At 39.1% G+C, this 18,180-nt stretch overlaps 1 protein-coding gene across 1 annotated transcript in view; it reads left to right on the plus strand.

The window, feature by feature from the left end:
• Positions 1 to 5,184: 5,184 nt before the first annotated feature.
• Positions 5,185 to 18,180, plus strand: part of LOC139765278 (p21-activated protein kinase-interacting protein 1-like) — a 29,652-nt gene continuing 16,656 nt past the window's right edge. Inside the window, exons 1-3 of the mRNA XM_071692635.1 lie at positions 5,185 to 5,458; positions 8,881 to 9,049; positions 13,639 to 13,733. Coding sequence (XP_071548736.1) covers positions 5,333 to 5,458; positions 8,881 to 9,049; positions 13,639 to 13,733 — 390 coding nt within the window. The 5' untranslated portion in view covers positions 5,185 to 5,332. The remainder of the gene's footprint in view (positions 5,459 to 8,880; positions 9,050 to 13,638; positions 13,734 to 18,180) is intronic.

Here is an 18,180-nt window from a genome sequence, read left to right on the forward strand (position 1 = left end):
ATTTTAGTACAAAGCCGATAAGAATAATATCAAAGATTAGTCGCCTGATATAGTGTCCTGCTGATAGTTAACAAAAAAGATTTACCGAGTGCTTGTTTGGATACCAAAGAGCTTTACATGGTATCTTGAGATGCAAGTCGAATTATGTTGTTGTACATACTTACTCTTATAATTTGTGTATTCCACTTAATGCTGCCATTTCATAACATTTGAACGTGATAGATCTGAATTTTGCAAATATATTGGATGAATTCAGATGTCTACATGGATTCAGTGATTGGATTAATGCTTTTGAGAAGTGTTCCACACTAGGTTAGATTTCAGTATTGCTGTAGACATAGACTCACACTTTAACTTCCAAACCAATCATGATGCTTTTAAGTTAATTACATGTATGTATAATGATAGATTTTCACTTATGATAGAACCCACAAGGTGTCTGAACTATTGAAATAAGGCAGGTTATATATGTTATCATTGTCATTATTTATCATTGTCATTATTATTATTATCATTATTATTATACTTAATCACTGTTTCCCGCGTCAGCGAGGTAGTGCCAGGAAACAGATGAAGAATTGTCCATATGTATATATATATACATAAATGCCCATACACACACATATACATACATATGCATATACATATCAACATATATACATACATAGACATATACATATATGCATATATACATATTCATACTTGCTTGCCTTCATCTATTCCTGGTGCTGCCCTGCCCCACAGGAAGCATCATTGTTACCCCTTGCTTCGGTAAGGCAGCGCCAGGAAAACAGGCAAAAAAGGCCACATTCATTCACACTGTCTCTAGCTGACATGTGTAATGCCCTGAAACCACAGCTCCTTTTCCACATCCAGGCCCCACAAAACTTTCCATAGTTTACCCCAGATGTTTCACATGTCCTGGTTCAATCCATTGACAGCATGTTGACCCCAGTATACCACATCGTTCCAATTCACTTTATTCCTTGCACGCGTTTCACCCTCCTGTATATTCAGGCCCTGATTACTCAAAATCTTTTTCACTCCATCCTTCCCTCTTTAATTTGGTCTCCCACATCTCCTTGATCCCTCCACCTCTGACACATACATCCTTTTTGTCAGTCTTTCCTTGCTCATTCTCTCCATATGACCAAACTATTCAAAACACCCTCTTCTGCTCTCCCAACTACTTTCTTTTTATTTCCACACATCTTTCTTACCCTTTTAATACTTACATGATCAAACCACCTCACACCACGTATTGTCCTCAAACATTTCATTTCCAACACATCCACCCAGCTCTGTACAACCTATCTATAGCTCATGCCTCACAACCGTATGATATTGTTGGAACTACTGTTCCTTTACACATACCCATTTTTGTTCCCGAGATATCGTTCTCTACTTCCACACATTCTTAATTGCCCCTAGAACCTTCACCCCTCCCCCACCCTGTGACTCACTTCCACTTCCATGGTTCCATTCACTGCTAAGTCCACTCCCAGATATCTAAAACACTTCACTTCCTCCAATTTTTCTCCATTCAAACTTACCTCCCAACTGACTTGTCCCTCAACCCTACTGTCCCTAATAACCTTGCTCTTGTTCACATTTACTCTCAGCTTTCTTTTTACACACACTTTACCAAACTCAGTCACCAACTTCTGCAGTTTCTCACCCGAATCAGCAACCAGCGCTGCATCATCAGCGAACAACAACTGACTCACTTCCCAAGCCCTCTCATCCACAACAGACTGCATACTTGTCCCTCGCTCCAAAACTCTTGCATTCACCTCCCTAATAACCCCATCCATAAACAAATTAAACAACCATGGAGACATCATGCACCCCTGCCATAAACCGACATTCACTGGGAACCAATTACTTTCCTTGCTTCCTACTCGTACACATGCCTTACATCCTTGATAAAAACTTTTTACTGCTTCTAGCAACTTACCTCCCACACCACATATTCTTAATACCTTCCACAAAGGTATGTAAATGATGTTCTTTGTGTTTGGCCATCCGCTGCTAAGTCCACTCCCAGATATCTAAAACACTTCACTTCTTCCAGTTTTTCTCCATTCAAACTTACCTTCCAATCAACTTGTCCTCAACCCTACTGAACCTAATAACCTTGCTCTTATTCACATTTACTCTCGGCTTTCTTCTTTCACACACTTTACCAAACTCAGTCACCAACTTCTGCAGTTTCTCACCCGAATCAGCCACCAGCAGATTGGGAATACCTGGTTTAAAAAGAGAGATATACATAAGTATATGTATGTAAGTAGGAGAGATGGCCAGAGAGCGTTATTGGATTGCATGTTAATAGGTGCGTGAAAGAGAGACTTTTGGATGTTAATGTGCTGAGAGAGGCAACTGGAGGGATGTCTGGCCATTATCTTGTGGAGGCAAAGGTGAAGAAGATTTGTAGAGGTTTTCAGAAAAGAAGAGAATGTTGGGGTGAATAGAGTGGTGAGAGTAAGTGAGCTTGGGAAAGAGACTTGTGTGAGGAAGTTCCAGGAGAGATTAAGTGCAGAATGGAAAAAGGTGAGAGCAAATGACGTAATTGGACTGGGGGAGGAATGGGATGTATTCAGGGAAGCAGTGATGGCTTGCGCAAATGATGCTTGTGGCATGAGAAAGGTGGGAGGTAGGCAGATTAGAAAGGGTAATGAGTGGTGGGATGAAGAAGTAAAGGTGTTAGTGAAAGAGAAAAGAGACGTTTGGACGATTTTTGAAGGGAAATAGTGAGAATGAATGTGAGAAGTATAAAAGAAAGAGGCAGGAGGTCAAGAGAAAGGTGCAAGAGGTGAAAAAAAGGGCAAATGAGAGTTGGGGTGAGAGAGTACCATTAAATTTTAGGGATACCAAAAAGATGTTTTGGAAGGAGGTAAATAAAGTGCGTCAGACGAGAACAAATGGAAACATCAGTGAAGGGGCTAATGGGGAGGTAATAACAAGAAGAGGTGAGCTGAGAAGGAAATGGAGTGAGTATTTTGAAGGTTTGTTGAATGTGTTTGAAGATAGAGTGGCAGATATAGGGTGTTTTGGTCGAGGTGGTGTTCGAAGTGAGAGAGTCAATGAGAATGGTTTGGTGAACAGAAAAGAGGTGGTGAAAGCATTGAAAAAGATGAAAGCCGGCAAGGCGGCGGTTTGGATGGTATTGCAGGTGAGTTTATTAAAAAAGGGGGTGACTGTGGTATTGACTGGTTTGTAAGGATATTCAATGTATGTATGGTTCATGGCGAAGTGCCTGAGGATTGGTGGAATGCATACATAGTGCCATTGTACTAGCATAAAGACATTCAAGAAGGAATAATTCCAAGAACAAATGAACAACAGAACAAATCTAGTCAAGGAAATATAGGAAATAATTATATAATATAATTATATGATTATATTAAAATCTATATCGGCATGTACGATACTTGGGTATGACACGAGTACGACGGTACGATACTTGGGTACGACACTTGAATACGACGGTACGATACTTAAGCACAATAGTACGATACTTGAGTACGACGGTACGATGCTTAAGCACTATGGTACGATACTTGAACACGACGGCATGACCCTCGAGTATGTAACCTTGAGTATGACTGCATGACCTCTGACCTGACCAATGGTCAATATTTGTACCACTGATACAGACATAATATCTCTGTAGTGGGATGATTTCTTACACCAATACTACGTGAAGTGATATTACAAAACTCAACATCAACCAGAGTTATGGCTACACTACGGTAGACATCTTTACTTTTATATTTTGTCTTTGTAAATCGAGACAACTCCCGGTCACCATGACACCTGACCTCCTGTCTTAATATTTTCTTCCAAATATTAGTATTTTATCTCTGTTAGATATCCCTTCACTAACAACCATATTATCTTATTCTAGTACATTAATTTTTCCTTTTTTTTCTTTATTTCACTGGATCTTTTCTGTTGTTTATATATTCTCTCATTTATTCTTTTCTTCTTAATTTTTTTTATGTTTATGTATGTTTTCATGCATCATAGGGTGGGGGAGGGGGCGAAAATTTTGGGAGCCTTGAAAAATGTGTGGAAGTCGAGAACATTATCTCGGAAAGCAAAAATGGGTATGTTTGAAGGAATAGTGGTTCCAACAATGTTGTATGGTTGCGAGGCGTGGGCTATGGATAGCGTTGTGCGCAGGAGGATGGATGTGCTGGAAATGAGATGTTTGAGGACAATGTGTGGTGTGAGGTGGTTTGATCGAGTAAGTAACGTAAGGGTAAGAGAGATGTGTGGAAATAAAAAGAGCGTGGTTGAGAGAGCAGAAGAGGGTGTTTTGAAATGGTTTGGGCACATGGAGAGAATGAGTGAGGAAAGATTGACCAAGAGGATATATGTGTCGGAGGTGGAGGGAACGAGGAGAAGAGGGAGACCAAATTGGAGGTGGAAAGATGGAGTGAAAAAGATTTTGTGTGATCGGGGCCTGAACATGCAGGAGGGTGAAAGGAGGGCAAGGAATAGAGTGAATTGGAGCGATGTGGTATACAGGGGTTGACGTGCTGTCAGTGGAGTGAATCAAGGCATGTGAAGCGTCTGGGGTAAACCATGGAAAGCTGTGTAGGTATGTATATTTGCGTGTGTGGACGTGTGTATGTACATGTGATTGGGGGGGGGGGGTTGGGCCATTTCTTTCGTCTGTTTCCTTGCGCTACCTCGCAAACGCGGGAGACAGCGACAAAGTATAAAAAAAAAAAAAAAAAATGTTTTCAGTCTATCTTTCCAACCATATATACATCCAGCCATACATATATACATCTATCTGTCCTCTCATTCACCGATTATGACTATGAGTTAATGATTAGGTAGATAATTTTTCAACAGAAATTGTTATTAATGTATTAAATTTTCTTTTTATCCATTCTGACATTGCCATGTTGCCTGAGGACGTCCTCGTTTCCTTTGGGGTCCCCTGACCTACGGGTCCGGTCGCCTGAGTTTGTTCTTATATCCTATCATTATTATAGAGATCTTTATTAATATTGTAATAGAATGTGTGTATGTAACCTCAACAAGTATCTAAATTCTAGTCTCAAAAGCTTCCATTTTATATATTTATCCATTATCTTAAGTAAAGACTGTTTGTTGATATATTTTTTGATGGTAACTTGACTGTTATTAATTATGTGATTCGGTTTTAAGGACAGAAGTTGGAAAATTTGGGTTTAAAAAGCATGTCTGAAGAAAGGTGTTGTGGAAGTCTATATATTTCCACGTATTGTGCGTTAGAGTCCATTTTCTTGTGAGAATAAACCTCTGAGTCAGACTTCGGAGGAAGATTTCATACATGAAAGAAAAGAAAGTGAGAGGCAGGGAAGAAAGTGAGAGAGACATAATGGAAGGTAGAAAAGTCGAGATAATCGTTGGGACGAACGAGGAATTTATTCTTGGTTATGAAGTCACAGCAGACAAGGTAAGACATCATGATGAAGATATCTCATTTATTGAATGATGTGGTAAATATTATGTTGGCTGGTCAGGTAAGTATTTGGTGGCGACGTGTCGCCATGATAGTATCACATGGTAAAGCCACAAGGTTATCAGTCTTATGGAAACTTAACTTTGGTCAGTAATTAAATACGTCTGAAGTGCTTCATATAACTTGTTGTGATTACAGAAAGATCTGCTGAACATTGATTGTTAAGGTACCAGCTTAGGGCCAACACTAACATTGTTTTATGGATTTTCATGATAAACAGTAGAATATTTATACTTGACTAAAGTAATTTAGTCAATGGCAACTTGGGTAATAGTTGACAGGGAGGCGGATATTCTATTTGATAAAGTTTTTTTTATAAGGAATTTCTTACCAGCGGATTTCTTACAATGTTCAGAATTTATATAAATTCTTCATATAGAACTTTCAAATCCATTAATTCAGTTCTCATAAAGTGGGCAGGGTTATGAAGTAAAGGAAATTGTGGGATAGAAATGTTAGAAATGAACAGTTCGTGAGTGTACAAAGTGCTAGTAATACACATTCCATTTTAGTACAAAGCCGATAAGAATAATATCAAAGATTAGTCGCCTGATATAGTGTCCTGCTGATAGTTAACAAAAAAGATTTACCGAGTGCTTGTTTGGATACCAAAGAGCTTTACATGGTATCTCGAGATGCAAGTCGAATTATGTTGTAGTACATACTTACTCTTATAATTTGTGTATTCCACTTAATGCTGCCATTTCATAACATTTGAACGTGATAGATCTGAATTTTGCAAATATATTGGATGAATTCAGATGTCTACATGGATTCAGTGATTGGATTAATGCTTTTGAGAAGTGTTCCACACTAGGTTAGATTTCAGTATTGCTGTAGACATAGACTCGCACTTTAACTTCCAAACCAATCATGATGCTTTTAAGTTAATTACATGTATGTATAATGATAGATTTTCACTTATGATAGAACCCACAAGGTGTCTGAACTATTGAAATAAGGCAGGTTATATATGTTATCATTGTCATTATTTATCATTGTCATTATTATTATTATCATTATTATTATACTTAATCACTGTTTCCCGCGTCAGCGAGGTAGTGCCAGGAAACAGATGAAGAAATGTCCATATGTATATATATATACATAAATGCCCATACACACACATATACATACATATGCATATACATATCAACATATATACATACATAGATATATACATATATGCATATATACATATTCATACTTGCTTGCCTTCATCTATTCCTGGTGCTGCCCTGCCCCACAGGAAGCATCATTGTTACCCCTTGCTTCGGTAAGGCAGCGCCAGGAAAACAGGCAAAAAAGGCCACATTCATTCACACTGTCTCTAGCTGACATGTGTAATGCCCTGAAACCACAGCTCCTTTTCCACATCCAGGCCCCACAAAACTTTCCATAGTTTACCCCAGATGTTTCACATGTCCTGGTTCAATCCATTGACAGCATGTCGACCCCAGTATACCACATCGTTCCAATTCACTTTATTCCTTGCACGCGTTTCACCCTCCTGTATATTCAGGCCCTGATTACTCAAAATCTTTTTCACTCCATCCTTCCCTCTTTAATTTGGTCTCCCACATCTCCTTGATCCCTCCACCTCTGACACATACATCCTTTTTGTCAGTCTTTCCTTGCTCATTCTCTCCATATGACCAAACTATTTCAAAACACCCTCTTCTGCTCTCCCAACTACTTTCTTTTTATTTCCACACATCTTTCTTACCCTTTTAATACTTACATGATCAAACCACCTCACACCACGTATTGTCCTCAAACATTTCATTTCCAACACATCCACCCAGCTCTGTACAACCTATCTATAGCTCATGCCTCACAACCGTATGATATTGTTGGAACTACTGTTCCTTTACACATACCCATTTTTGTTCCCGAGATATCGTTCTCTACTTCCACACATTCTTAATTGCCCCTAGAACCTTCACCCCTCCCCCACCCTGTGACTCACTTCCACTTCCATGGTTCCATTCACTGCTAAGTCCACTCCCAGATATCTAAAACACTTCACTTCCTTCAATTTTTCTTCGTTCAAACTTACATCCCAGTTAACTTGTTCCTCAGCCCTACCTGTTAACCTTGCTCTTATTCACATTTACTCTCAACTTTCTCCTTTCACACGCTTTCCAAACTGTCACCAACTTCAGCAGTTTCTCACTTGAATCAGCCACCAGAGCTGTATCATCAGCAAACAACAACTGACACACTTCCCAGGCCCTCTCATCCCCAAACGACTGCATACTTGCCCCTTTCTCCAAAACTCTTGCATTTACCTTCCTGACCACCCCATCCATTAACAAACAACCATGGGGACATCACACACCCTTGCCGCAGACTGACATTCAGTGGGAACCAATCACTCTCTTCCTGCTCGCACACATGCCTTACATCCTTAGTAAAAACTTTTCACTGCTTCGAGCAACTTACCTCCCACACCATAAACTCTTAAGAGCTTCCACAAAGCATCTCTGTCAACTCTCTCATATGCCTTTGCCAGATCCTGAAATGCCCCATTCAAATCCATATGTTTTTCTAAGTATTTCTTGCACACATTCTTGAGAGCAAACACCTGATCCACACATCCTCTACCACTTCTGAAAGCACACTGCTCTTCCCCAATCTGATGCTCTGTACATGCCTTCACCTTCTCAATCAATACTCTCCCATATAATTCCCTGGGAATAATCAACAAGCTTATGCCTCTGTAGTTGGAACACTCACTTTTATCACCTTTGCCTTTGTACAGTGGCACTGTAAATGCATTCCGCCAATCCTCAGGCACTTCACCATGTCAAAAAGTGACAGCCAAATGTGTTATATGGGCAGTCTGATGTATATTGATTGACTTAAAGTTTCTATATTTCCCGGAAACAGCGATTATACTTTGTATGACCACATTTGATATTTTCTTCACAGTGTATTTCAGGTAAATATGTTCATAGAGTTTCATGGTAGTAAATATGGTCTTTTTTATTTTTTTTTTTGTGTTAATGTCTAGATTTTTCAGGAGTCATTCGAGTAATATGAACAATTTTTTGTATAGTTTTTTATATAACTAATATTTTATTGCTTTGATAGAATGCTTAAGAGAGGAATGCCTTGTTGAGTCTGCAGACATTTCATGTTTTGCTAAAGTGATTGCAGGATAAAGATTGCTTTGAACTGGCTTTATATGCTGTTTCATCTGTAAGTGTATGGAAAGTTGAGATAATGTTAATTTTTCAGGATGGGATCATGACAACACAAATGATTACAAGACAAAATTACATCAAAATGACTCTTTTCTCAGTAGATTTATTCCCTTTAAGTGTTTTGCATGTTATCTCTCATTTTTATAGGATGGGAAGGTGCATCTCAAGCAAAGCTTTGCTGACCACTCTCATACTGGCAGTGTTCGTCAGGTTGCTGTCACTGACAAGTTTCTAGCATCAGGCTCCACAGATGAAGTCATTAGGATATTTGATCTTCATTCACGGACTTCAGTTGGTTTTATCATGGAACATCATGGTATGTGTTTTTATTTTTTGTTGTTGATATGAAAAAGCTGTTTGAAATGTCCCAGTGAAATGTCTGATGTAGCATAAAGGAAGAGTGTAACTCATTATCATGGAAGCTGATGATTGCTAGGCACAGTAATTTAAGGCTTTGGATGACATGTCTCATTATTCGTAGAGAAATGGGCAATCTTTCTATGGATTCTTAGAGTGTAGATTTGTTATGTCTCTTCACTTTACAAAGTGTATGGAGAACATTATGTTTCACCCATCTGCTTGTCTGTTTGTGAATACCTTGTAAGCACAATGACTCGAGAACACTACACGATAGAAACAAGATTTATGCCGAATGTAACCCCTATGGAGGTAATGAGCTGATTGAATTGTGACACTTGCATATATTTGCATATTAGTTTGGAAAACTAACTTTTTGCAAGTGATACATCTTAGTAGTGCTGAATGAGGGGTGCTTTAGACTTGTAGCATGTATGTTCTGTACTTAACAAAGACAAATATCAAGGCATGTAAACTTTTGCACATTAATGAGGTCATTTTTTTTCATCAAGCTTGCTTCTTATATAGACAATGCAAGTGCATCTTTTTTCCTGTGGTATTACTGTAGTTTATTTGTTGCTTTTACATAACTTCTCTCTACTAGTTAGTGATCAGGAAGAATGTTCTCCAGCCCAAGCTTTCAGATTGGTGTTATAGGTTGTACCTCTTTAATCTGGCAACCTTAGGATCTGGCCATTACTGGACCACAGATAATGCTGGAAAATTGAAATTGACCCCTTTAAAGGCCTTTGGGTGAACACTTACCAATTACAATCAGTTTGGTTTAAAGTGTTTCTGCAGCATTTCTGCAACCAAGAACTTTTACCCTGTTTTGGAATCCTTACCCCGATGGAGACTTCTCAGTATCTTGGGTAAGGGTTTTTCGTGGCATACAACGCTAATACAGGGGAGATTAATCAGCATCATGCACTTGTTTTAGGACTGTAAGAAATTAACAGGACTTTTAATTAGTTCGGCTGCAGTGTAAACAGTTTTTGGTGTCTTAGTGCTGCTAATTACTCTGACCTAGTGGCAGATCCACAAACTAATGGCAGCAGATACGAAATGCGCTATGCCATGGGAGTTTCCAGGCCACAGAGCACCGGATTCTATAGAGAGGTACAATCTGTAGTGTATGTACAACTGAAACAAGTATTTTACTTTTTATTTCATTGTATCTGGATCTTCATTTGATTATTGGATATTTACCATTTATTTTTTTTTTTTTTTTTTTAACTATTTGCCATTTCCCACGTTTTTTGGAATATCCTCACCTGGCCCCCTCTGTTCCTTCTTTTGGAAAAAAAAAACGAGAGGGGAGGATTTCCAGCCCCCCGCTCCCTCCCATTTTAGTCGCCTTCTACGACACGCAGGGAATACGTGGGAAGTATTCTTAATCCCCTATCCCCAGGGATAACCATTTATTATAGTTCATATTTTTTCACAATTTTGATGTATGCACAGCATGTACTGAATAGTAAACACATGGAGGACTATTTACTATGTCAGTCTTTGGCTTTAACTTCGACACTTTGGGTATTGAGAAAAGTTTCATACAGTTTGCTTTGCAGAGCCTCAAATGCTAATGGTTTTCATGTTTTTGTGATATTTTTTTCAATGAATAAATTCAAAAACCTTTAAAGGACTAATCCCTGGACATTTACAGTGGGAGGGGGATGCCAGCATGACTGAGCTGTGTCAAAAAATTGAAAAAGATTCTAATTTTATTTGAGGAAGGATAAAGAAAAACTCTAAATCTATTATATATATTTGTTCATTTCCCCCATTATGATGTGTGCATAACTATCATTCTACAGTTATTTCCCTATGCTTATTATAGTTGCTTGTGATATAAGGCATCTCTGCATATTGATAAAGGGCACCTTCCATATTAAATGACTGTTACAGAAGGCAGTTTTCACAATAGCAGCTAGATGTCCCAGTGAGATCAGATATATTGGTCCATTTTGTTATATGAAAAACTGAAACTAGGATTTTTTGTAGAGCTGATTATAGTTGCTTGAGACGTAAGACACCTCTACAAACTGATAAAGAGCACCATTTGAATGAGTGTGGTAAGAGGCCAGTATAGATACTGTCCCAATGGAGAAAAATCAAGTATGTATGGGTGGTCCTTTTATGTGATAATATGATATCCCTGGGATAGGATAGAAAGAATACTGCCCACTTTCCCTGCGTGTTGTATAAAGTGACTAAGTTAGTTGGGATGTAAGCTTGAATGGAGAAAAATTGGAGGGAATGAAGTACTTTAGATGTGGGGGAGTGGTCTTGGCTCTGAATGGAACCATGGAAACAGACGTGAGTCATATGGTGGGGCAGGGGGCAAAGGTTCTGGGAACGATGAAAAATGCATGGAAAGAGAAAATATTACATTATCTCGAAGAGCAAAAATGGATATGTTTGAAGGCTTAGTAGCTACAACAATAATATATTGTTATGAGGCATGGGCTATAGATAGGGTTGTGCAAAGGAGAGTGGATTTGTTGGAAATGAAATGTTTGAAGACAGTATGTTGTGTGAGGTGGTTTGATCAAATAAGTAATGAAAGGGTAAGAGATATGTGTGGTAATAAAAAGAGTGGTTGAGAGAGCAGAAGAGTTTGTGGTGAAATGATTTTGACATATAGAGAGTGAGTGAGGAAAGATTGACAAAGAGTATGTATGTGTCAGAGGTGGAGGGAACAAGGAGAAGTGGGAGACCAAATTGGAGGTGGAAGGATGGAGTGAAGATTTTGGTCAGTTGGGGCCTGAACATGCAAGAGGGTGAAAGATTTGCACAGAATAGAGTGAATTGGAACAATGTGGTATACTGGGGTCGATGTGCTGACAATGGACTGAGCCAGGGCATGTGGTGGGACCTGGATATGGATAGGGAGCTGTGGTTCTGGTGCATTACACATGACAGCTCAAGAATGAGTGTGAGCAGATTTGCCTTTCTTCGTCTGTTTCCTGGCACTACCTCTGATGCAGGGGGTGGCAATGCTGTTTCCTGTGGGATGGGGTAGTGTTGAATGTGTACATGTGTATATATGTATGTTTATGTATATGTATGTATATATGTATATGTTGATATTGCAATAGGTCACAGTGGTGTGTGTGATCTAGTATTAGCTGATAACCATGAGGAAAATGAAACACGAGAAGTTCCCAAGTGCACTTTCGTGTAATGATCACATCGTTAGAGGAGATACAAGAATGAGATAGAAGATTTAGAATAGTCAGTTGATATACAAGGAAGAGAAGCAGCTAAGACGCTGTTGGTAAACAAGTGACACCAGTAACACTTGTTTACCAATGACATTTTAGTTGTCTTCCTTGTATATCAACTGATTGTTCTACGTCTATCTTATCTATCTATGTTTATGATGCCCATTCCCTCAAATAACTCCCATCAAGGGGCGACCATGGCAAAAGAGTCAACTTATCCCTGTCCTTACATGCCTTCCTTGCATGCACCATTCCATGCATTCTTCCACTATTTCTCTCCCTCCAGTATTCCTCCACCCTATTTGCCCATGACATGTGGTCTTGCACTCACACCACCCTTTAATTTTACTATCATACACTCTCCTTGTAAGCTCCCTGTCTTGCATTTTTTCCTCATGCCCAAACTTCCTCAGAGTATTATGTCTTCTATCTCATTCTCGTATCTCCCCTGATACTTTGAGCATTACATGAAAATGCACTTGGGAACTTATCGTGTTTCATTTTCCTTGAGGTTATCAGCTAATATGTTGATATGTATATCTGTGTATATTAGTGGATGGGTCTTCATCTGTTTTCTGGTGCTACCTCACTCACACAGGAAATGGCGATCAAATATGATAAAGTAGTAGATAAATCTTTAACATCAGTTCACTCTGGGAACTTCCATCACAGGGGTGGCAACAGCAAAAGAATTCCACATATTCCTCTCCTTACATGCTTCCCTTGCATACACCATTCCATGCATTCTATCCCTTCAATACTCCTCGACACATTCAGTGTATTTAGATATATTTGATGTATTGTGATAACTGTTCTGACATGCCTTCCACGCATATACCATTCCATGCATTCTACTGTCGTTTCTGTCTCCAATACTCTTCTACATATTCAGTTTATTTACTTGTATTTCATTCGTTGTGGTAACTGTCACCAATGAATTCACTCATAAAGCTTGCCCCTCTTGCTAATCCTCCACCTTTGCTTCACCACCCCACCACTGTTTCCATTGAGCAATCTGCTCATTACCTTTAGTGCTATTATACAGGCATCGATGTTATGTTGGCTCACATGTTTGTACATCTCCTTTGCTGTTACTTGCATTTCTTTCATTTAATGGGAAACAGGAAATTTGAAGATTTTTTTCTTTTTGTCAAATGCATTTGTAACATTACAATTCACCAGCAAAAGAAGCAAGGAGGAAGAGGGTAATTTTTCTACTACTCATATGATTGTGTTTTGCTTTCTTACTGTAGCATGATTTATTAATTATTTAAAGTGTATTTTGAGCATGCACATTCTAATATCAGTTAATTATCTCTAGGAACCATCACAGACTTGGCATTCCATGGATCAAAATATTTATTCTCTGCAGCTGAGGATGGCAATATATGCATCTTTCAGAAAGATAAATGGCAGGTAAATTTTGACAATAAGGCTTGAAAGTCATGATTTTTGTGTGTAATTTTCTGTAACCCATAGTATTTTATAATCTATATTTGCTAGTTGATGCAGAATTACTTACATTATGGCATGCTTCTCATATCTAACCTATTTAGATTCACACTGCAGTTACATCATTCTGATGATCATTTCCATATTCCATGTCTTGGTTTCTATTAAGCTCATGGGGATGGGCTGCAGTACTTAGAATGCTGTCCCTCTTCCTGTGCATGAAAATAAAACATTTCTTTGTATTTTGCTCTTATACCTGTTCACTATTATTTGCCTTAGGAAGATGACTGAATCTTAGAGGAGTAGGTAGTAGTTGGCAGGCAGCCAATGACCAGGGGTATGTATTATTACCAGTACTACTCGCCTGGGTATCAGGAGGGTCAGTGACGTGCTTAGTGAGCCAGTATTTTAGTGGTTGTCAAGTTGTGCTCCTCTGACCCAGGTAGCTGTCTTTTCTTTCTGCCTCATTAACATGTAGACTACTGGCATTCTGTCCCCAAACATACAATCTCTCCTTGTCATATGTAACACTTGACAACACTTCACCCATGCAGCTTATTCTTCACAGCTCTAGATTTTCCTACAGAGTGCCGTGTGCTAGCCCTGCCTTGTGGCAAAATGGTAGGGGCAGTAGATAGAAGGAGTAGGTAGGAACATTTTAGGCAGATACATTTAGTAGAAACATTTCGTAGAAGTTGTAGGGAGGAGCATTAGATAGGAGTAGTCATTAGGAACATTAGGTAGGAGCCTCTGCAAACACTGCACTAGACTTGTCTTCTGCCAGTGGCCTGTTAAGGGTGAGGCACTAGAGGCTAAGAAGTGGCACTGGAGTTCTTTAATTATGGAGTTTCTGTTGCTATGAACACCCCCTTGAGGGAGATCCAGTTGGAACAGGCATCAGAGATCTAGATAGATAGTCTTAGAGAGGAAAAAGCCTTGCTTGACTCCTTCCTCTGTTCCATCTTTTGGAAAGCATTGGATAATCAGCACCCTGCTCCTGTCCTTCCTTCACAGATGCTTTCATCAATATGCAGGAGATATATTGTTAATGTTTGTTCACCCTTATCCTTAGAGATTACAGTTTCTTTTCTAATTTCTTTTCTAATAAGTTTGCAACATGTCTTTCTGTTTTTGGAGTGGCCATCATTTTTAGTTGGTATTGGTTTCACATTCATAATATCTTAAAACATATGACAGTGGATAGGTTTGATTGTCATAGGATAATCAAACTTAACATTTGCAGGGTATCCACAAAAGATGTTTGCATTAGTAGACTCATAGCTTGAAGCATTGGAGTGAGTGTTACATCATTTTTATGAGCAATGAATCAAATCAACCTCCACTTCAGCACATGGGCTGACATTCACTCATTGTATGCTGATATGTAGTCCATGACACATTGTTTTGCGGTATGTTTACCAAGTTTTTATGACCCTGCTTTAAGTGTTTGAAAAAGCATCTTACATGCTTAGCAGATTGCCTAAGGGGCTTACCTTGTAGATGTAAATAATATAGGGGCTAATTTCCAGTTGTATTTAATTATCCAGAAATTGTTAAAGAACTCTGAGGTAAATCATTTTGATAGGAAAAGAGTGGTTGATCCATTATACAGTTGCAGAAAGGCCTAATCAGAGAGACAGCTGGAGATAGAACAAAGTGAAGGAGGGGGACCTCAGTTATGCAGTGTTAATTCTCACAAACGGTGCAAGTTTTTATGCTTTTGATTCACACAGTTGAAATGGGAACAGTTAGTAATAATATATAGGCGGCGATTATTGATGTTTTACCATTTCTTGATCCTTTGGCCTTTGTAGTGGATGCTTTTTCCATGGTTAGAAGTCTGTGGATACCATTTTCAGTGCAAGTAATTAGTAATTGAAGCACATGCTTTCATAGTGAGCTTTGGTATTTTGTTATTGATACGGGAGTTCCTGAAAGAGCCACTTTTTCTTAGATAAGGGACACATTATGGTTCAGCATTTTTAGGTGAAAGAATTGCATGCTAGAATTTACTGGAGAAATGATGAGTTGGAGTGTTCAAATTTAATCTGAGCATTTTGAGAATAGTTCTAGTAAGATTACATATTAAAAGTAGGTTTTGTTAGTAGTGCAGACATAATGATAGTTCAGGTTGGATGATAGTTTGAGTGGAAGAGATGTTGGCAAGGCCCTGGATGCTTTTAAGAAGTTTGTAGACTGAGAATTTAGTGGCTCACAGGGGAAAGATGGATATATGTGAAGTTATGGTAGTCCTAACAGTTTTGTATGGACATGAACCTGAGGCTTTGAATGCAAAAGAAGGGAAGAGGGTGGATGTGTTACATATTAGATGCCTAAAGATAGCAATGTGAGGAAAGTTGTTCATGTAAGCAATGGCAATGTAAGGGAGAAGTGTGATTGAGAGGGTTGATGAGGGTGTTTTAAAGTAGTTCAGAAATATAGAAAGATGAGCAAAGATGGACTGACTAAGAGGATCATTTATCAGAAGCAGAGGTTAGTAAGGAGATGGGGAGGATTTGGAAGAGGATGGAAGAATGGAATGGAGAAGTTTTAGGGTAATGGGGCTTGAATATTTAGCAGGCCAGAGGCATGCATGGGATAGAATGAAATGGATTGATGTATTTGGAGGCAACATGCAGTTAATGTACTGAACCAGGAATATGGAGCACTCAAGGCAAGCCATGGAGTAGCCTGTTGTGCTTGGCTACAGATGAAAGGCTCTGGCTTCAAGATGTCATATATGACAATAAATTGTGGCTTTGTTCTAATAAGGCTGTTGATCCTTTGTCCTGGTGCTACCTTGCTAAGGCAGGAGAGGCAGTAAGGTATATCTTTTTATGTTTTTAATTGTTAAAAATCCTGACTCATTTGTTTAACCCTTTAACCTATACAAAATAGTTGTTTGGATTACCCATCACTGAATTTTTTAAGACTTTCTTCATTAATAACAAGTAGTGGTGAAGTGAGAAGGAGATGGAGTGAGTATTTTGAAGGTTTGTTGAATGTGTTTGATGATAGAGTGGCAGATATAGGGTGTTTTGGTCGAGGTGGTGTGCGAAGTGAGAGGGTCAGGGAAAATGGTTTGGTAAACAGAGAAGAGGTAGAGAAAGCTTTTGGGAAGATAAAAGCCAGCAAGATGGCTGGTTTGGATGGTATTGCAGTGGAATTTATTAAAAAAAGGGGGTGACTGTGTTGTTGCCTGGTTGGTAAGGATATTCGATGTATGTAAGGTTCATGGTGAAGTGCCTAAGGATTAGAGGAATGCATGCATAGTGACATTGTACAGAGGCAAAGGGGATAAAGATGAGTGTTCAGATTACAGAGGTATAAGTTTGTTGAGTATTTCTGGGAAATTATATGGGAGGGTATTGATTGAGAGCGTGAAGGCATGTACGGAGCATCAGATTTGGGAAGAGCAATGTGGTTTCAGAAGTGGTAGAGGATATGTGGCTCAGGTGTTTGCTTTGAAGAATGTATGTGAAAAATATTTAGAAAAACAGATGGATTTGTATGTAGCATTTATGGATCTGGAGAAGGCATATGATAGAGTTGATAGAGTTGCTCTGTGGAAGGTATTAAGATTATACAGTGTGGGAGGTAAGTTGCTAAAAGCAGTGAAAAGTTTTTATCGAGGATGTAAGGCATGTGTACGAGTAGGAAGAGAGGAAAGTGAGTGGTTCCCAGTGAAAGTCGGTTTGCGGCAGTGGTGCGTGATGTCTCCATGGTTGTTTAATTTGTTTATGGATGGGGTTGTTAGGGAGGTGAATGCAAGAGTCTTGGAGAGGGGCAAGTATGCAGTCTGTTGTGGATGAGAGGGCTTGGGAAGAGAGTCAGTTGTTTGCTGATGATACAGCACTGGTGGTTGATTCTGGTGAGAAACTGCAGAAGATGGTGACTGAGTTTGGTAGTGTGTGAAAGAAGAAATCTGAGAGTAAATGTGAATAAGAGCAAGGTAATTAAGTTCAGTGGGGTTAAGGGACAAATCAAGTGGGAGGTAAGATTGAATGAAGAAAAACTGGAGGAAGTGAAGTGTTTTAGGTATCTGGGAGTGGCTTTAGCAGTGGATGGAACCATGGAAGCGGAAGTGAGTCAGAGGGTGGGGAGGGGGCGAAGGTTCTGGGAGAATTGAAGAATGTGTGGAAGGCAAGAACGTTATCTTGGAGAGCAAAATTGGGTATGTTTGAAGGAATAGTGATTCCAACAGTGTTATATGGTTGCGAGGCATGGGCTATAGATAGGACTGTGTGGAGGAGGGTGGATGTGTTGGAAATGAAATTTTTGAGGACAATATGTGTTGTGTGGTGGTTTGATCGAGTAAGTAATGAAAGGGTAAGAGAGATGTGTGGTAATAAAAAGAGTGTGGTTGAGAGAGAAGAGGGTGTATTGAAATGGTTTGGTCACTTGACAAAGA

Source organism: Panulirus ornatus, chromosome 53 (assembly GCF_036320965.1).
Source record: "Panulirus ornatus isolate Po-2019 chromosome 53, ASM3632096v1, whole genome shotgun sequence".
NCBI lineage: Eukaryota > Metazoa > Arthropoda > Malacostraca > Decapoda > Palinuridae > Panulirus > Panulirus ornatus.